General features: G+C 44.6%; 1 protein-coding gene across 2 annotated transcripts; it reads left to right on the top strand.

The window, feature by feature from the left end:
- Window positions 1-1,031: 1,031 nt before the first annotated feature.
- On the top strand, window positions 1,032-20,396 carry LOC138606194 (rho GTPase-activating protein 40). Of its 2 annotated transcripts, none has more exons than XM_069678657.1 (15): window positions 1,032-1,114; window positions 6,015-6,238; window positions 7,485-7,705; window positions 8,302-8,380; window positions 9,145-9,293; window positions 9,966-10,131; window positions 11,071-11,162; window positions 11,652-11,729; window positions 12,778-12,937; window positions 13,827-13,909; window positions 15,259-15,465; window positions 15,736-15,879; window positions 16,096-16,247; window positions 16,407-16,462; window positions 17,330-20,396. In XM_069678657.1, the coding sequence occupies exons 1-15, from the start codon at window positions 1,041-1,043 to the stop codon at window positions 17,434-17,436; spliced, it is 1,992 nt and encodes a 663-aa protein (XP_069534758.1). In that variant the 5' UTR covers window positions 1,032-1,040; the 3' UTR covers window positions 17,437-20,396. The 2 variants fall into 2 exon arrangements, with proteins under 2 accessions (XP_069534758.1, XP_069534757.1); XM_069678656.1 differs by lacking the exon at window positions 1,032-1,114 and adding an exon at window positions 2,929-3,355.
- Window positions 20,397-21,045: the final 649 nt, after the last annotated feature.

Below are 21,045 nucleotides of genomic sequence, written 5' to 3' on the forward strand. Positions count from 1 at the left end.
GAGAGAGAGAGAGACTTACAGACATTTATTTAAATAAAAATCTTTATTACTTTAAACTGAACGTAGCTACTTGAGGTACTTGTCCTAAAATCACGCCATTAGTGACGAGTGAAGAAAAGCAGACCGCCCTCATTCATGGCCCTGTATCACCTAGTTTTATACCATTGAGTAGCTCACATATGTCGCAGGAAACAATGTATGGATGTGTTGTTATTGTAAGCTCACCGAGCACTGCCACGGTGCGAAGTTCAATCCTCAGTGCTGAGCTCTTTAAGCTCTCTGCTATTGAGACAAATTTAGTAAATCTCCCTAAAAATGTTTCTTTGAGGCCGATTACGACGTCACAATAAACAAAACGACCGTCTTAGTTCAGCCCAGCACCCTGTGACCTTCTGTGACCTGCTGAGTGTTCCTCCCTACAGTGACCTTTCTCTCATTTCTTCTGTGTGAGTTCATGACACCACGTTGAGATCTCGCTGCCAGTCGTTTGTCTTCACCCTGCTGTGAATAAGTGACTGTAATTTGGAGCATTGCCTTCAGGTACTGATGGAGATCTGTGTTGCTTCATGAGTTTGAGTGAATCAGTAAATGAATGAGTGAGCATGTTGCCACTAATACAGAGGATGTTTTCCACCTTTCTTTGTCCCAATGGTGGAAATGTGTAACTTTATCCAAACAGTTAGTCAGGCCGTCCAGGCAGCCGGGCATGCAGCTGCTGTGTCCTCTGCCTCATCCACTCAGCTCCCAACTTTAGCCTCAACAATTCAACCAACCATTCAGACGACCTTGTCCCTGTGTCTGCGTCCCAGCCCCGGTCAGCTGTTCAACCACTCAGCTCCTCTCCTTCCCCGGGCCCCCCTCCCGATGCAGACCTCCTTTCCTGCCCCAGGATGCGATGTAGTGACGTGCCTACCCTCGCAGCGAGGCCGTCTCCGTTCTAATGTGTTTGGGCACTGAAGAGATTACAAGGAAACAGCTTGCCAGGGGCAGGCAGCTGCTGTTTCCTACAGCTCGCAGCGGTTCGGGGGGACAACAGCGGGATGCCGTGGGGGAGAAGCGGCTCGGCGGCCCTGCTGCTGCTCTCCAGCAGAGTCATCGCACGGGCCAAGGCCAGGTAGGATTAGGTCTCCGATGCTGCTGTGGACTTAGGGGCCTGAAGCTCATGTGTGGATTAAGATTCTCCACTACTGTTGGGCTAAACTGGGAATGTGTAAACTGGGAATGTGTAAACTGGGAATGGGTGCTGAGCAAAGCTGTTCCAAAAAAGTTTTACTCGGAAATCTGTGCAACAACTTCAAGTCTGATTGTACAGGACGGTGTGTGTCTGTGGCTGTGTGGTGATAAGTGTCGGGCCTTTGTGGACTAACTGTGAAAAACCATCAATATTTATGTCTGGATTTATCATAGGACAGTTCTACGGACCTCCAGGGGTTAAGAAGAAACACTTTCTCAGAGCCGTGTGAGTGAACTTGTTGCATTCTCTCAAACTAAGAGGCTTGCACTGGGATTCAGCCACCAGGATTAAACTGTGTGTTGCCGCTTTTTCAAGTAGCTTACTGTATACCTGTGCCAGAGTCGTTAGCCGGGGTTACTGTGTGTTATTTCCCACAGGGCTGCTGAGTCAAACACAAGACAAAAGTTTGACATTCAGCCCATTCTTGTCTCGGAGCAGAAGGTTTCCTGTTGATTCTTTTTTTAATTTAAGCCCCCCTCAAAATGAAACACGCCTGGCGTTTGCAGCAGTGCCTGTTTTCAATCTATTTACAGAGTGGAGCATGTGTGTTGTTCTGTAGCTGAGCTTGACACTCTACTGGCAAGAGGAAGCGTATTATTAGCATGTTTCGAAACAAGACAATGCTGCTTTTCCTCTTTGTACTGAGGCAAAGATTCAAAGCTTTCTTCATTCTTCTTTGTTTCTTCAGACGCTTCTACATGGCAACAATGAAGGAATACATGTGATCCGAGGTGTCGTGGGTCTTATGACAGATAAGAAGCAGAGTCAAACTGTAGAGATCAAACTATCCGGCGAGGCTCTTCCTTGTAAGCTGCGACGCAGGTTTCTGTTGAATTTTCATGGAAATTAATTTCCTTCTTAACTTCTTCAGCTCTTTATCAAAGCAGCGAGAAAACACAGTCAGGTATCAGCCTGCTTTTTAAGGTGCTGATCGGTTTCACCTTCATAACCTAAAGGGTCTTAGTTAACCTAAAGTGTGTTCTTGTCTGTTTACGTCCTCGGCCGATGTAAAGCCTGTCGTAAGCATGACAAGAGAGAATGAAAGAGTGATGCTAATGAATCAGTGATTGGGTGAGGGGTTGGGGGGCCGCCCACAGGCAGTGTCGACAGACCTGTTGCACTTTCTCTTGCTGCTCGTTCACATACATCCACCTGACAGCTGTTTATGTCAGCTGCTCAGGTATGAGGTCGAACCAGCGCAGTAGATGTGAAAGAATGAATGGTGCAATAAGTGTCCGTCTTCTGCATATAAGGCATGATTTGATTTACCACTCACACTACAAGTACGTGCTGTTTGACTTGGGATTACCTAATGCAATGACACCTCATGCACACATCTTTAAGCTTTGATCTGTTTGATTAAATTAATCTTCTGCTGACACAGTTACAGCAAAGCAAAGAAGTGACAACTTGCCTCTTCATCTTTTCAACAAAGAATCCTTGATTAATCAGCTCAATGCGAGCGTAGTTCTTATAATTAAAAGGCTCATTGAGACACTAAGAAATGCCTGAATGGACATTAGTCAGCTTTCACTCGTGTACCTTGAGGCTTCTTCTCTTACGACCCCTGGACCAGAACAAGGACCGTCATTGATTTGATACCAGAGAAGTTTTCTCAAGTTTTTGAAAGTATCATGTGAACATTCTTGTTTGTAACAGAGAGGAAGCTTTCGGCCATCAGGCATGCAGGCAGGGCGTGTCGCCTCAGAGAGTCGCGGGAGGGGACAGGTGTGAATGATGTGTTGATGTTCAGAAAGTCGTCACTCCCTCCTGCATTCCAGCTCCAGCTCCACTCAGCTCACAAACACGCCACACAAAGTCTTACAGCACCACTTCCTGTCACCGCACAGAGAGAGAAACTAGAGCAGCGGGCAGATTTACATCGCGCTCACATGGTGTCCAAACACCAGGAGTGGATAAAGCTAGGTTTTGTGCTGGACTGTAATTCCTGGATTCCTTTAGCACTGTGGATATGGGAGGCAGAGAGGAGGTAATGGTCAGCTGGATGGAGTCCAACATGCAGTTTCAACACACCAGGTTGAACCGTTTCAGGTTCCGACCGACCAGACATGCAGCGCGGACCAAGCGCGTGAAGTCGCCCTCTCAGAAGAAAAAAGCCAGGTATGTGTGAGGAGCTGGAGCTGGATGTTGTTCTGACAGTTTGTGTCGGGCTGGACGTGACGCTGTGTACGTTAGATGTCTTACAGTGAAGTCATAAAATAATCTGACAGGGAAGTGCTGCTTCATAAGGTAAACGTGTCTTCAAGGCTCCTGCTGTTGTGGTTTGTGTAGTTTATGCTGTAAAGTCTGTTAGCTGGTGATTGTATCTGAGATTTAAATTCCTCCATATGAAACATGCAGTAACAGTGTGGCAGTTTGCAGACAGATCGGTATGATAGGAACATGTTTCTGTGCAGAACTTCTTTAACAATCTGATCTGTGAATTCTTGCTTTGGCTGCTGAGCTGCAGGATCCAGAGTTCACTGCTGTGTGCCGACCTCTGACCTCTCAGGCTGGATTTATTTTATCCATGAGCACAGCAGGTGGTAGACACATGTTATGGCTTTAGTCAGCAGGGTGTAAGGTATATAGTGAGACTGATGTGTAAAAATAACTGCTTCTTTATGTCTGTATTTAGCTTTTAGGGAATGCACCAATGTCTGATGTTGAGTACTCGTCATTCGTCAGATAGAGATACTACATTTTATTTTCTCACTAAAACCTGTGTGGCTCTGATAGAGGTCATCCCCTTCTGTCAGTCAGTGTCACTTTGAGATAACAAAAAGGGAAAAGGGATTATATTTGTTGTTCCTGCTCCTCAGCAGGACGGCTCGCTCCTTTCTGTTCTTTAATATAACTGTCACATCTTTGGGTCGGCACTTTGAAGATGAAACATCCTTTTTTTATAGATGACAGTTGATTGATTAACAGAAGAACAAATAGCAGATCTGTCTGCTCCCGATGCTTCAGCCTTGTTGTAGATAGCAAACCAGAGAGAGCCGTGCATCAGCTCCTGATGAATGCTTCCTTAAGTAACATCTTGACATGTTTTGAAAAATGGCTGGTTTAATGAAAGGTGGGAGCACACTGCCCTGCCTGTTTACATTACATTACATACTACTGTGTATGTATGTTGGAATGCAACCGTGCTGGTTTAGAGAACCGTAACACAAGAGCACGGAGACGTTTATTAAACCACGTTTGACAGACATGATGCGAGTGAAGACCTTTAGAACGTGTGGTTTAAGGGATAGTGCTAAACGGCTTTGGTTGATTTCTGTCACCTGGATTTTTTCCTGACCTGAATTATTTTCACAGAGCATTTTGCTATCTAGTTTGTACTTTGCATTGCTTTATATTTCTCTCAGGGATGCACGATGTTACAGATTAGGGCTAGAAAATGACATATCGGCAGATGTGTCATTTTTCTGCTGATATTTTCAGACGATAAAAAATGCTTTAATTCTGCCTAAATGCTCGATGACTCCCTAAAAAAGCCTGCTATGACATTAACTCTGCACCACGCCTCTTCCATCAAGCGGGAAGTAGGGTGCAAGATGTCTGCAGTACAGCAGCTTTATCGCAGCTACTACAATAAGAGCAGCATGATATCAATTCCACTACAGGGGAGACTTGATGTTCTCTGCAATTAGGTGGAAAAAGACATGTGCCTCATGTATCGGTATCATCAAAAAGGGTTGGAAAATATCGGCCTATCGGATATCAGCAAAAAATCTGTGCATCCCTAATTTCTCTATTTGTCTTTGTATGGTCTAATATTACTTCATGAAAAGTTAATCTAAGTCTTTCTAGTATATAACCACACACAGATATGACAATAATAGTCTTGAAGTAAATTTTAAAGAATAAAGAAGTATCTATGGAAACTCACAGCCCCCCCCCCCCCCCCCCCCTCTAAGAAGCCATGACACTGGTTTAACACACCAAAGCATTGATCTGGACAGTCTGATCTTATAGTTGCTGTGGGCCTGTATAACAGCTTGATCACATCATCACACCAATACTGAAAGTATGATGGCTATTTCTGGGCTCTGATACATCGGGCAGCCATCGCTGTCATGTAGTCATGACGAGCCAGCTGGCATTCCTCGCTAACAGACTGACAGAGTGTGGTTTGGCATGTCTCTCGAGACTTGAAGAATGTGACCAAACCACACACCGATGGAGTGAGTCAGCTGACCACTTCCTGTGTCTGTGATCACAGGGTCACATTTTAGGGCTCGAGGCTGCGAGTGTATCTGCAGCTGAGTGTGTCCCATTGTTGTCAGGGAACAGTCTCTTCTGTTGTTGAGTCCTGTGCAGGAAAAGGTGGCTGCATGTTCCCTGCTCGTGTTCAGACAAGAATGTGAGATGATTGATGATTTTTTTAATCTCAAATTGTTCACTGCAGGTTAGGTCGCCCATTGTTAGTAGTGGTCTTTATTTATTTATCTATTTCAGAGGGGTGTAGCCCATAGCACACACACACCCCACACTCTTACAGTGACATCTAGTGGATCCAGAGGGTACTTTGCCTCCAAGCCACATTCTGCAAGAACAATAGAGACCCCCCTTTGTGTCCGCTCTCGCCATCGCTCTGCTCACTCCGGCCCTCCCTCCATCCCACTCCTTTTGTCTCTCCTTCTCTCTGGGCTCTCCCGGCTGATCCGTCCTCCCGTCCTCACCGCTTCTTCCTGTGTTTGTATGTGTCTTTGTGTTTCTGCTCGTCCGTTTGCATGCATGCGTGTGATTTCTTTACGTGTGTGTATGTCTGCACCAGAAATCCCAGCCCCACCGAGATGAGCGTGGAGCCCTGGGCCAGCCCGCAGGACCAGGCAGCCGCTGAAGACGCACACAGCACACATACGGCATCCTCCCAGGAACAGGAGCAGCACCCCGACAAACTCTGCCTGGACTCGTTCTGGAGTGAGGTGGAGACCATCACACAGGGGAGTGGCTACACAGACCTCGACTGCACCAGGAGAGACTCCAGACAGTCAGAAGGTAAAAGCTGCTAATCCTGTGGTGATAGATTAGGAAAGGATAGAACGAGCTTTGATTGAAGCAGTCCTGAGTTTATGTGGCAGAATTAAAGCCTCGTGTAACACAGCTGCTGCTGAGAGCCTCCATGAAATTATGCATTTTCCATGGCGGCATATCGGGTTTCTCTCATGCAGCAAAGTAGCTCTCATCACCATGACAACACTATCAAACACTTTGTGCCAGGGAGTACTTTATGTACACAAGCCAAATAGCCATTCATGACTGCTGACTTGATGGCATTGCTCCTTGATTATGTTGTGTTAATAATAGCTTTTGATTTGATGCTCAACAGAAACACTTTGAAGTTCATATTTCACTATAATAGTGTGTAAACAATTCACCACCTCTTACTGTCCAATAGGTTTTACAACATTCACACTAAGTGTATAAAAACTGTGTGCATCACACAAACATGTTCTTTCATACGTCTGCTGTGAAGAATGAACTCTCAGTAGCAGCACAATCGTTTCCCTCATTCTGAACAAACACATTTGTTACTCATATTTTTCCATTCATGCATATTAGGGCTGATCGATTTGGAAATAATCTAATTATGATTATTTTTACTTGTATTGCAATTTCAATGTATTACGATATTTAATGGAATGATCCTTTTTACGTCATTGTTCTGATTTTCATTGAAAGACGTGTTGAAATGATCGTGGTGGGATCTGTGCAGGGATGTGAACCAAACAAAGATATCTGATTCTTACGTCTGTGTGTGACGTGTAGGAACGTCTCTGCAGCACGAGGTTTACATCAGACACACATCGTACCTTTAACAAATAACGCGCCTCCTGTGATATCACGATTTCGTTAAAATATTGATTAATTGTTCAGCCCCAATGCATATATAAAAAAAATCTACCTATACTTACTTTTATAAAACAGTCAAATTTGTCTGTTACATTAGAGAGTCATGTTACAGCCTTTAAAGCTGTAGTTACTTCCTGTTGACACAGACAGCTGCTCCTGATTGGACAGTCCCACAGATGTTTATGAGCAAATGATTTTTAGACTACTTAACTCTTTAGTAGGTGTCACATTTATTAAGGTATTTAGTCAATTCCTGGTTTGAAAATAGAAAGAAGTCATCTTTGTACAATATCATAGTTAATATTGCACCATCGTGCGTTTTAAACTGTGTTATACTGTCTCTACGTCCTGCTGTTGTCTCCGTGTGTCTCACTGTCTGTTTGTGTCTCAGAGGGCGAACAGGAGGAGCAGTGGCTTGCTGATGCCGGTTTGTCGGACCTCATCAATGAGGACGGCGACGATGTAGAAAAAGCGGTGCTGCTGTCCACCCTGACCCGGACCCAGGCCGAGGCCGTCCAGCGTCGACTAGAATCCTACACGCTGTCCCTCCGCAAGAGAAACAAACCGCCTCCACGGGACGTCCGGGACGTCTTCAACCCCCCCATCACTCAGGTCAGGACTTTTTGAACTAGTTAAGTCCCTGACACTCGGCCCAGAAGGAAATCAACACATTTACTCATAGAAAAAGCAAATCCATCTCAGGCTGTAGATTGAAATTGGTTCTTAATGTAGAAGCAGTTCCTACAGCAGAGTCACATGAATGAACTCATCTCTTACAGCTGGTTTATGTGCGAGTAGATTTTTGTGTCCGGATAACTGTGATCATGTTATACTAGTTCACAGCAGGCTGAGTCTGTGTGAGTCAAAGCTGCATGTAGTAAATATGAAATAAGCATTTCCCCGTCGACTGTCAGGGCTCAGCGAGGGACTTTCTATTGTTGCAGTGTCTTGTTCCATGCAAAGGGGCTGCCCTGTCGCAAGAAAGGCAAATCACATGTAAAGGCCAGGCTTTGTCCTCACTGTCACTCTGAGCAGCCCTGACAGGGGAATAGAGACACAGTTCCTCTGATCCTCATCAGTCTTTCATCAAAGGAAAGCCCTCTTTGTATCCACGATCACTCCCTGTATTCCCAGCGGTTTCAATCAAAATGTCTCCTTACAGAAAGATATGTGTTTGTGACGTGACAATAAATGCTCTGTCTCACCAGACCCTTCTGCCCGAGTCCCAGCAAAGTGAAGACGCTCCTGAAGACAGCATGGCATCGGTTAACAAAACACCACTATCTGGTAAGAGCCACATGAAGTCGTATCTTTAGTTTAAGTGAAAGTGAAAGCAGGTACGCAACACGACGAAGAAGCTCAAAACACTGGCTGTGGTTGTTTTGATAATCAAATCTAATCAAAACGAGATTTCTGTTGTTGTGGCAAATTACAAATGACCTGCCCTACACATCCTTTAAAACAAATACCTGAAGAAGTCAGGTGAGCAGCAGATGTGTGCGGTCCTGATGAGGGATTGTGTGTCAGGATCAGCTCAGCACCGTGTTATCTGTCTTCTAATTGGTTCTAATTAATCCCAAGATAACTCCTCGTCTCTACATGCAGGCGCTGGAGACAGTCGCTCTCTTTACAGCGCTGAGTTCACTGACCTGAAAACTGTAGGAAAAGTTTTCTGAAGCTGCTTTTTAATTCAGCAGTTGATGTTTTAACAATCAAAGCACACAGTGGTTGGCATCGGCAGACAAAGAACAGTGAAACACGCAGGTCTTAGAAACAGTAAAGGAAGTGCCACGCTGTTACAGACCAATAGTAGTAAATAAAGATAGACTGTTTCTACCGAAGTTTTCTTCCTCTTATTTCAGAGATAAGAGTTCAAGATAAAGATACGAAAAAACAAAGGGAGTGTGTGTGCTTACACTTCCTCATATTTATGGACTCTTTTGTGTTTTAATTCCTCCTTATCCTTCATGAAGCATGAAGTTTTTCATGACATCTCAACTTCCTCAAGAGAACTAATAGAGCTTCTTCGTGTGTGTTTATTTCCCGCTCAGCTGTGACACCAGAGCATCAGCGAGGTGCCCCCAAAGAAGAGTTCTTCATCACCGATGTGGCTTACTGCGAACAGGCCGTCATCTTCCTCAAACAGGCCAAACTACCGCAGAACAAAATCCTACGCAGGAAAGAAGATGGCACCCTGCCGGTAAGCACCGACACATTTCCAAGGGATGATATTTTTAAATGTGAAGATAATTTTCTAATGAACTCAAAAGGGAAATACCCATCTGAAGTCTTTCTACTGAAAGGAGGAAACTGTATATGTTTGGGGAAGACGAGCTACATACATGATAAATAATATCCCCAATTATAAATGTTTGCAGTACACTTTGTTACCAGAACTTGTTCCTCTTTATTGAACAGTTGTAAAGCCTCACACACAATCTGTGAGTCTTACTTTGCTTTGTTTTCAGCTACAGCGATTTTAAAGATTTAATTTATCACACAAACAGAAATGTTACTGTAAGCTGCTCTAATCGGCCCGTTTGTTGGTTATATAACTGGGCTGAGCAGAATAAATGAGGAGAGTAGCTCAGAGCAACAGAAGAGTTCTTGTGTTTATGGGTACATTAAGTTCCTCTGCAGAACAAGTAGTAGTTTGAAAACATGATCATTGCGTATTCATCAATCAGACAGCATTATAATCAGTATTTTGTAAATGATTTGACACTGTTGCTGTTTCCTCCTCCTTTCCTGTCCTCTCTGTTCGTCATCCGATTCTCTCTCTGTCTCTCTTCACCTCCCTCCACTTCCAAACTCTCGACTCCAATCCCTCTTCTCCTCACTTTTCTCTCCCTCAAATCTCTCCCCTTCTCAGCGGGTCATCTGCCCCAAGTGCCGTCTCGGAGTGACTCGCATTCAGGATCTCTCGCACACAGACATGAAGAAGGTGCGTCAGTTGGCTCTCATCGACATGACGGCGCTGTGCGACCTCTTAGAGCTGGAGGTCAAAAGGCACAAAACCGGCAAGAGGAAGATCCCAGGTATGACTGAGCACACACAGGAAGAGAGAGTATGGACAAAACACACACAAGGAAAAAGACATCCTGTACACAATCAGTGTTTTATAGACAATATGCAGTCTTAAAGGGGCAGTTCACAGTCACAGCTGGTGTTCTCTGTAATCCAGAGAAGCAATAATATTTGAAATTGGCGGCATAGCTGTGAAGAAAGTCGTACAAACAGCTCTTGGTTTCGCCCGTTTTTTACATTCCTACAACACCCAGCATGCATTGCGCCCCTCCCTCTGAAAGGAACAGCGAGAGACGCTGGAGTGAAATACGACCGTTTCTCTGCAGGCGACGGCTCAGAGCGGGACAGAATCTGAAACACGACGAGAATATACCGGTGGATCGTCTGAAACATCTTCAGGTCTGCAGTCGACATTTCAAACCTGACGATTCTGAACGAGACGTGACATCGGAGGCGGCGTCCGAGAGTGAGGAAGTGTAGTTTAGCGAGCTCCCTGGCCTCCGCCAGATGACGCGTTTTACGTCGTCTGGTGGAGGTTTTCCAGGGCCTGTTGGAGAAGCAGATAGCGCCCTCTAAAGGCACAGAGAGAAACTGCATTTTTTCCTCTACCATAATGACATTAGCTCCCCATGATAGCATGACAGGACTGAGGGTGAAAATCAGTGAACTGGCCCTTTAATATTTAACATAGAGTCTGTTTCTATATAATTATAGCATTGATTTGGATTTTACACTATGGTGACATATTATTATCATACAGTAATCAGCTCGAACTAATCCATACATTCTTTGGTCAGACTGAATATATTCACAGAATTACTGCAGCAATGACGCGGCAGTATAGATGTAGGCACACACACACAACAGAAGGACATGTCTCCCTTATAGAACAGTGGCTAAATGTCGATGTGAGGCAGAGGACACCTGAATGACACGTTTGTCTGTCACAGAGAGCTCGCTCTTCGGGGTGCCACTGGCCACGCTGCTGGAGGGCGATCAGAAAATGAAGCCCAACACGTCGACTCCTCTCTTCATGCAGGCGGTAAGAATGTGATCAATGACCTTCAGAGACGTCTTATGATCATTTAAATACTTACAATCAATTTAACAAGTGTATTAGTGATAACTGATAAGTGATAACTTTAATGAACTTTGTAGTGTTTGATCTGTGCTGTCTGTGAGCTATAGCTGTTAATGCAGCCAGTTATGTAAACCGTCTGTGAAGTCATTGGAATTTTGTAATGTACCTGTAATATATCAGACCTGCTGTCCCCCCCGGTCAGGTACGAGGTGACAGTTTTAGCACACCTTTCATCATTTTGACTGTATTTAGTTCAGTGCAAACAGAGTCTTCAGATAGCACATGAAACAGTCTCAATGTCCTCTGAATGTGAAATGCTTTGACCACACCCTGCACAAAGCAGCAGTTACTGAGGATAACCAGCAGAGGTGAGCGAGAGATTCTTATCTGCTGAGGCCTGACTCTCTGCTGATGTCTCTCTCTCTCCTTCCCCTCTCTCTCTCTCTGCAGTTGTTGTCGTTTTTGGAGAAGAAAGGAGTGGATTCGGAGGGGATCCTGCGGGTTCCAGGATCTCAGTCCAGAATCAAGGTGCGATATTTCATCTCACAGACATTTCTGTCGTTGCACCAAATCATTTTTATGTCACAATAAGTCCCTTACGATTGTAATCTCGTGTTTAAGGGCAAGAAATTAAAACATGTGTCATGACCTTAAAGAGCAGCGGTGTGAAATGTCAGGAGTGTTTGACAGCAGTCAGGAAAATCACAGCGCGTGACTGAGTTTCACCACAGCTGACATTTGGAAAGAAAAGGTCCAATGAGAAAAAGTCTGTAATATTTTGTTGAGCTGCTGCCAAGTACACCATCAGTCCTGAACGTAACTCAGCACATGCACATTTGATGGTAAATTAATACAATCAAAGCAGACAGAAGAGGGCGCCATTTAGCATGTATAGAACAGATAACCAGGATAAATAGAGTGACTGAAAATGATCACTTAGATTTACAGCTCAGAAAACTTGAGATTTTTCTTATTTCCTTTGCAAATGTCATAAAAATATTTGTAAATTTGACATTTTGTGTAAAGTTTACTGATGTGTTGTGTCACAAGCTAGGATCTGCTCCCCTCAGCATATTCTGCCCTTTAGTCCTGTTAGCAGAGCCCAACATGTTTATACAAACAGAGGAAAGAAACAATCTACACTTATTTTAGAGTTCAAACCTTTTTAGTGTATTAATAAGAAAGCTATGACCACCTGTGTTTGTAGAAGGCAGGTAGTGTCTATTCACTCTGACACACCTGAGGCACAAATAGAGACTGATAACATATACAGGTAATAATTTGTGACCTCATGCCTGTGAAGTTAACAATGACATCGTCAAGAGCTCAGTTGATACTGGCGAGTTTAACAAAGGGACATTGAGTGACGAGCAACTCCTCATATCTGTACTTCATAACTCAGAGTGACTGTCACTGAAAAATGAGGCTACAGCATAAACAGTTCAAGTTATGAAAGCGATTGCTAATTAAGTAACTGAAGTGGTAACTTCACTGACGGTGTGCAGTGGAACTTCACACTGACAGTTCATCTGTGGTGATGCAATAACACAAACCTGTCATTGTTTTCTGTCTGCAGATGCTGCAGCAGACCTTGGAGACAAACTTCTACTCAGGGCAGGTGAGCTGGGACGAGGTGAGTCCGAACGACGCCGCCGCGCTGCTCAAGAAGTTCATCCGGGAACTGCCCGCTCCTCTGCTCACCGCCGAGTACCTCAACACCTTCAGCGCAGTCAGAGGTCAGTGGACGCGACTTTACTGGATTTACTTTAAACAGCTTAACCAGCACAGACCAGCAGCCATACCGCCAACATTTTTTACTTCAGGAATCTTGTGTTGTCACTCTTTATAATCGGTAAATATCCAAGTCTTTGTTGTGTAAGCGTTGACTTGGACATCGTTGTGTCACATTTAGCCACAAACTGTATTTCAGGCATTTAGGCGAGGCTGTTGTGTCTGCTGTTCGGATGAAAGAACTTTACGTTTTAAAACAGTGCCAAATCACACACCACTAATTACACTGCTCCTCCACTGTTACACAACGACAGCACCTGTAAAAAATCACACAGTGCATCAGCATCAGAGGGGTGTGGTGTCGACGTGACTGCATTGTGTGTCTGTTTCCGTCGCTAGCAAGCTGCATACTTATTGTATAAAATTAGCACGCATGACAAGTCCTGTTCTGCTCCTCTGCACCACTTCAACAATCTGCTGCCCACTTTCACAGACAGCTCAGCGAGGTCTCTGTACCGCGATGACAGCGCCGTGTGATGCTTATCTTTTCTGCTCCGGCTGAGAAATCCACATTAAGATGAACAAGCTTTTTAAGAGGCGTCCTCGCACCGCCACAAATACATGCACAGTGAAAGTAGAGCTACAGATCTGCTATTGTCACATTAGTAAATAAAAGTCTGGATTGATATTAATATAATCTGATTGATGACAGCGCAGTGTGTGAGTTTGAAAGTGATGAACGACGTGTGACCACAGAGGCATAAGCTAAGACACCGAATGGCCGCCTGTCACAGTGTCATTAATCTTTAGGGATCCCATTACTCTCAGCTAAACTCAGAGGAAATGAAACGTGTGTCTGTGTGTGTGTTAAAGCTCTGCTCCCTCCTCCTGCAGACATCACAGACCTGAAGCAGAAGCTCCACATGTTGAACCTCCTCATCCTGCTGCTGCCGGAGCCCAACAGGAACACACTGAAGGTACGCACTGAAAGAACACACATGTACACACAGTGGTGCTCTGTGTGCAGTCACATAGTGTTCCACTATACATGTGGTGGAGCGTTACTAAACCCATGAACTGAAGAACGGCACCGACAGTAACTACTTGAGGAACTTGTACCTGACACTTTATACTTGTACTCTTTTTCATTTCAGATAGAACCACTGCACTTTTTAATCCTCTACATGTCTCTGTTAGCAGGCGATGAAAGTCACCTATTGACAAAATAGAGCGCCGTGCTGGTACATGTATGAGAAAAGGTTCCCTGGTCTGTCGTATGTAAATGTAGTTATGATTAACCTCATTAGAAGCTTTTAAAATATGTTATATGATTGATTATTTAACTCACCCGAAATAGATACACGTTGTTTATAATATCTAATATGTACTTTCACTAACATTATTAAAGACGGGGTATTTTGCTGTTTCACATTTTAACACATAAAGTTACAATGTTGGATGTTCAGGCTCCTCAGCTCATTCTGCTGTGAACACCAGCTTTCACACTGTTTTTTCTACACGCCGCACTTTGTGACGTCAGCGGGCTTCAGAGAGCTGGCCAATCAGAAGAAAGCAGGCTTGTAGGGGCGGGGTTTCTTAAAGGGACAGAGCAGACTGAGTGGTTTCAGGCAGAGGCTGAATGAGGGCGTGCACAGAGCAGCAGGGTGAGAAACATGAGGAGGTTTTTAACTGTAAATGATGCTAAGCTACTCCACAGGTATCACAGAGGGAAATATGAAGTGTGAAATTAGCATAATAAAATGTTTTCTCTTATCTACAGCAAGAATTTTAGTCCTACAGTGTTTACGTGCATCCTAAACGCTCTTCTTCTGCTCATCATAAAGTCACCCCGGTGTTATCTGTAACTCAGCTCCAACCTGAAACATTCAGAGGCACTGTTTCATAACGGCCTGCTTTACTGTTCTGCTTTTATTCCACATTTCAAGCACTCTGTTCAGTTATATAACTGCTGGCATTAACCATGACTCACTTTCACCGACACTCATGTGCAGTCAGCTCCGCTTATAGCATCCAGGAGCATAAAACCCACCTGAACTAATTACTTTGACTCCAGTGGAGGCAGCTGAAAGTTAGTGTGCATTAACGTACCTCTCAGCAGAGGTGTTATAGATGATTCAGTCCCTGTGATATCCACTTTACTCCATGGCGTGCTCCTGCAGAAGTGGCCTCTCTACATTTGCACATTGTTCAGTTCATAATGAGAGAGTGGCTTCCAACCTCTATAAAACTGGAATGTTGAACATACAGGAAAGATTCAAGGTGTTAAAACTGAGTCCAAAAACGTCTTCATCTGTGCGTCCGTCAGGCCCTCCTCGAGTTCCTCAGCAAGGTGGTTTCCAGGGAGAAGAGGAACAGGATGAACCTGTGGGCCGTAGCGACCATCATGGCTCCAAACCTCTTCCTCCACAAGGCCGTCCCCAGCAGGCTGACGGAGGGAGCAGAGAAAGGACACGCAGAGAAGGCAGCTGACGTTATGCGACTCCTCATCCGCTACCAGGACCTGCTCTGGACGGTAGGACCGCCCACTGATCAGTCTAAAGACATATTAGTGTTATTATTAAGGACTCACTTTAAGGTTCATAATCCCGCTGTTAACTAGCAGGTTGGAGAGTAAGTATCAGTAAAAGCTTTAATCGAATTCTGCTCATCCTTTAGACTCATTGTTGACTTTATAAAAGGAGTCAGTTAGAACAGGAGAAAGTGACGTAGTGATATGAAATGTGATCATTTTTCTTGGCATGAAAACATCACATAAATGTCTTTGTTTTCCTTTTTGCTACAGATCCCTAACTTCCTCATGAACCAGGTGCGTAAGCTGAATGAAAACAGTAACCGGCGTTACCAGTTCTACGATCGCCGCATCAAGAACCTGCTGAGGAAGATCCACACGGACAGCCGGGAGAAACCCGATAAAAACACGTCAGAGGTGAGATTTAGGAACCAATGAGATCACTTCAAAATAAACAGCCATAATATCAGATCTCTGGTTATTGAGTCTTTGGAACAAACTCTATTATTGATGTATCTGTGAAAAGCATCAGTTACTCACTTTAATACATGCAGAATGCTCGCGCAAGAGCAGATTTAATTATTGATTGGATGTAAGGTGTGGGCACTGAGATGAATATTCTTCTTCCTGCAGCCGTGCCGCACAGTGAAGATCCAGGTCGGGGATCTGGTGAGCGGCACCATGGAGTTCCAGCTCAACATCAACTCCCGAGTTTCAGACCTGCTCGCCCAGTTTCACCGCCAGGGCCTCCGCAGCCCCGAGAACGGAAAGGGCAAAACGCGAAGGTACGATGCTGCAGAGGTTACATCACAACATGCCTCAGACTTCTTTTCACGAAAACATCGCCACCTTGTGTTTTAAACAGGATATGACCATTGCTTCGTATCAATCTGGCCTCCAACAGCCTCTGCAGTTTGATACACAACTTTCATGTCTCTCAACAGGAACGGCTCGGTGGCGTACCCAGACTGTGCTCTGTATGAAGTGGGAGGGAACATCGGTAAGTGTGATTGGCTTCACCGTTTCTCTCTGCGCTGACATTTGCATGTCTTTCTGCTCATTGAGCTGATGAGGGCACCGGGTCTTATGTAATGAGCTGTGCAAACGCCAAAGAGACAAGAGCAGTGCATCTGCAGTTATCAGAGCAGACAAATGCTTATTACACACACGTCTGTGCTGTCACAGGAGAGCTGACACACTGAACGCTGGAGAGACAAACGTGTTCTGTCTGAATCTGCACGTTCGTACCTGAGATCATTGATTTATGATCACTGTCCTGATAGAGACACGAGTCCGCAGCTGATACGAGAGAAAAATATGTTCCTGAATTTTATTTATTTATTTGAATGGGGACGATGCAATTTAACATAGTTCAGTACATAGCAGGAGACTGATGTGTTGCACAGAGTTTATAGCTTTCAACTCCTGTCCCTAGTTGGGCCTTTACATATATAATACAGTGAAGCAGTCCGTATCATAAAAAAAAACAACAACAAAGAACTACAGATTTGAAAGTGCAGTTAAAAATAGATGCTGTACTATACTGAAATAGTTTATTGACAGAAAAATGATTTTTATAATTGGTAAAATCTCATTTTAGCTTCTCAGTTTTCTGTGACTGAAAACTGAAAACTTTTGACTGTTAACAAAATAAGATCTTCACAGACGTCAAGCTGAATGAGGAAACTTGATCAACATTCAATGAGTCAAACAATTAATCATTTAATTGAGACAATAATTGGCGTATCAATCAATACCGACAGTAATCATTAGATGCAGCTGTAGTTAGTGTGTGAAGTCAAAGCAGAATTTTTCTCTCACTCAGCTGCTCAACGACAACAACTCAGACTTCTGTGTGTTTTTGCAGGCGAGCACTGCCTGGACCCCGACACACACCTTCTGGACTTGTACAACAGTAACCATGGAGGCGAGTGGGTCATCAAGCTCAGACCCAACGCCGGCAGAGGGCTGTGAAGGACAGATGGACAGATCGGGGAAAAACTTTGCAGAGGAAGGACAAAAAGATGAAACCCATGCAGCCCTGTGTTCTGGTCCTTTTCCTCCTCGGAGCAACAAGCGAGCAGGAGACAGATGGAGGAAGCAGAAACAGATAGATGGAGAATCTGCCAGGAGCAGAGCCCTGAAGTCTGTGAACACATGAACACACATTACCCTCTACCTTTCTCTCCTTCTCTCCATCTCCCTCCTCTTTTCCTCCCTTCACTCCATCATTCCTCTCCTGCAGTACCGCAGGGCTGCGAGCAAAAAGCTGCTGACGTGACTCATTACTTCTGACAGAGAACCTGCTGCACAGACTAGAGAGGCGAGCGTGAACGGCCAGGCGAGCAGATGGGGATGCAGAGCACCTCTGGCTACAGGGAGCACAAGTCCCAGCCCATTCTCAGGCCGGCCAGGCGACGTGTTTCCTGCTGTGAGCTTCATTCTTACGTCTTTTGCAGAGAGCTGAAACATGATACAAGAGATTTCCTCCCGAATCCTAAACATTGTCTAATCCTACGGAGAACATTAAAGCTGAGATGGAGGCTAATTTGTGACCTCGGTCATTCAACAACTGCAGCTCAACTGATCGAGCTGCAGAGGTCTTTAAAGGACAGGAAGTGCAGACTCATGGGAGCTGGAGTTGTTGAAAGCTAACAATCATTTCATGTCAAGTCAAATTTGACGAAGGATCAATCAGTGCATTTAAACACATTAAAGAAAGGAGGTCACTCAGAGAAACAGGGTTATGTTAGTAACCAGTGACCGTGTGTACATGCACTGTGCACTATAAATCTGTGCACGCATGCAGCTCGTCAAGAATCAGGTTTCTGCCCGAATCCAGACGACAGCTGAAGCTGACTCGTAGGAGACTTTGTGTTCAGATGGAAATCATTTTAAATATGCAAACACGTCAGTGTGACGAGCTCTCCTTATGACCAGCTGCTTCTCTGTCACTTCCCCTGTCTCCAACCGTTTGTCAGGCATGCACATACGTCTAAACAGTGTTAACATGCAGGAGAAATGTACCTGTGTAAATCAGGTATCTGTTACGTCCTTACACAGTAACATGTACGTGTAAACACCGTGACTGCCGGGGATATTGATTTAACTCAGGATACAGACAGAAGACTTTTGTTCTTTTTTATACTGATCATCAGATAACAGCAGTGAGAGAAAGCAGGACACACTTACCTGAGAATGGAGCTGGCTCTCAGCTCAGTTACTAACTGATCAATTACTTAATCAGCTCAGCGACCCCTCTGATGTGCTCTTCGTCCTCCGCTTGCTGCTCTCCCCGTTGACCTTTTCCGTCTCAGACACTTTGAAAACAAAGATTTCTGCTCCTTTCTTCTTCTGTGCCATTCAAAGAGGGAATGACACCCAGGTGATCCCCTCTCTTATCTGTGCATCCCTGCGATCTCCTGGGCCTTATAAAAAAGAAAATCCATGGACTTCCAAGGACCCTGACCTGAACAGAACGGTGCTCACAGTGTCTTCTTTTCTTTTGATACCGAGGGACTAAATGTCACACCCTCAAGGACCGTCGCTGCACCTCTAAAGGGAGTTGTCGAGGACGCACAGTGAAGCTGGTCTTCAGTTCTCATGAATGGAGCCAAACGAGCTGACGAGACTCTTCGGGGGTTCACTGGGATTCTTGTTATTTATATGAATGTAATGCCGCTGTTGCTTCTGTATTGATGAGTGTCCTGTAGGCTGTAGGATAATGTAGAGATGCTGCGTTCGGTGTTACAGTGTGTTGTGTTCAGTCGCCCATACTCCGTGTGGGAATTTGCAGTGTTCTTGTACATATTTCTTATGATAAGTTGCTTTTTGATGACACTTGTTCCTCCTGAACAGAACAGTCAGTAAATGTTGTGTAAATATTTCTCATTTCTACTGTGTGCTGTGAAGAGGCAGGCACACTGTTTCTATTGTGTTACTACTGAAAGTATTCCAAACACACACGCAGCAAACGAATGTGTTGGACACCTCGCGCCGCTCGTCAGATGGGAGACATTTACTCCTCGCAACCGGAGCCATGTTGGGGCTCCGCGGCCATTTTGTGGCTCGCACACACTCCGCTCAATAGACGGAGTAATGACAGCCAGCCTCTGCACCGACATCCATCAACACCCTCCGCTCCATCTCTGTCACCCCTCCAATGATGGGCCGTAATGTGCATCAGAAACACGCAGAGGAATCACATTTCCTTCATAAAGGAGGAGGTAATAAATGGCTGTTATAAATTCTGCTGCCCTGGACCTGACGGCAGCAGCAGCCTGTGTGTGTGTGTGTGTGTGTGTGTGTGTGCATGCATGTGTGTGATGAGCTTCATTACACAGGTCCAATTGGCCTGTCGCAGGGTCCCAGCACAGTTCAGTGCCTCGGCACAAAGCGAGCTGATGAAACGGCCTTCTGCTGACAATCAGGAGAAGTAGGTCACCTCTGAAGCAGGATCCCAGAGGGCGAGGCCGAACACCCCGAGGAGCGGAGCACATGGACACGTTATTGTCTCAACACATGACGCACACACACACGAGGGGGCACGAGTTCACACACTCTTACACCACCTTTTATTGACTGTGTTTGTGTTTGTACATATGTGAATGTGTTTGTGTGTGTGAGGAAAAGAGGAAGCTTCCTGTGGAGTAGATATCTCTCACAGTGTGATCTATGAAACCACAGAGACTTTTTAATGGACGTTTACAGGAGAGTGTGTTTCCTGTTGTGATCAAAGTGTGGTTATGGATCTCCTATTGTCTTCATAAACGTCCCGCTGTCCTTGTGAAGATTTTAGACGCCAGTAAGCAGACGTCAGAATGTATATTTATGCCCTTTACACGAGTCATTGTTTTTAATACTTCTGTGAAAACACGCTCCCTGCTGTAGGAAGAAACACTTTTGAAAAATGTGATAAATAAATGTGAATCTGATTTCGTGCTTAACATGATTTATTTGTTCAATATGGGGCAGTGGGTGTGGTACGAAGATGGTATCAACAGAAGCATCATTCATCATCCCTGTGAGTCTGAAATCACAGAAACAAAAACACACGTGTGTGAAAGCAGAGAAAATGTGCAGTGAAGTATCGGTTTTATTCTGCAGCTGTAATCAATAGAGAGATTAAGCTGGTAATGTGTGCGGCTGAAGAGGCCGCTGCTGCTCAGTCCCTTGATTAATCATCGCCATCGCTCCTGGAAAAACCATTCGCAGCTAACTGCCTCATCAACTCTGATTATTCAAGGTCTCGGCGTGTCCAACGGGCCGCTTGGAAGACAAAAGGAAGAGAGCTGCTGGGTGTTACAGAAGTGAGTTTAAATGAGGACTTGATGAGCAAAGTTTTTACATCAGACATTTGATTCAAATTATTTGTAAAAAGAAGATTACAACACAAGTTCAGGCGTTAATATTCTGCTGTTCTGAGGATCAATTAGTCAGCATTTTTAAAACGTTGACTTATTTTCTGCCTTTTCAAGTGTTTTTTTTTCTAGAGAAAATCCCTTTCATAGTTTTCTATTTTCCCTTCAATAAAACAACAAATAATGTTTTGGTGACCTTCGTCGTCCCTCGAGGACTTCCTGT

Source organism: Semicossyphus pulcher, unplaced genomic scaffold (genome assembly GCF_022749685.1).
Source record: "Semicossyphus pulcher isolate SPU_LCO1_2020_fin unplaced genomic scaffold, fSemPul1.0.p SCAF_3, whole genome shotgun sequence".
In the NCBI taxonomy this organism is placed as follows: domain Eukaryota; kingdom Metazoa; phylum Chordata; class Actinopteri; order Labriformes; family Labridae; genus Semicossyphus; species Semicossyphus pulcher.

Bases quoted from the DNA above. Each gene is read 5' to 3' on its own strand.
- LOC138606194 (XM_069678656.1), top strand. From the start codon at position 3,207: ATGGGAGGCAGAGAGGAGGTAATGGTCAGCTGGATGGAGTCCAACATG. The intron at 7,706-8,301 runs GTCAGGACTTTT...CTGTCTCACCAG, and splicing joins TCAACCCCCCCATCACTCAG to ACCCTTCTGCCCGAGTCCCA. The intron at 16,463-17,329 runs GTAAGTGTGATT...GTGTTTTTGCAG, and splicing joins TGAAGTGGGAGGGAACATCG to GCGAGCACTGCCTGGACCCC.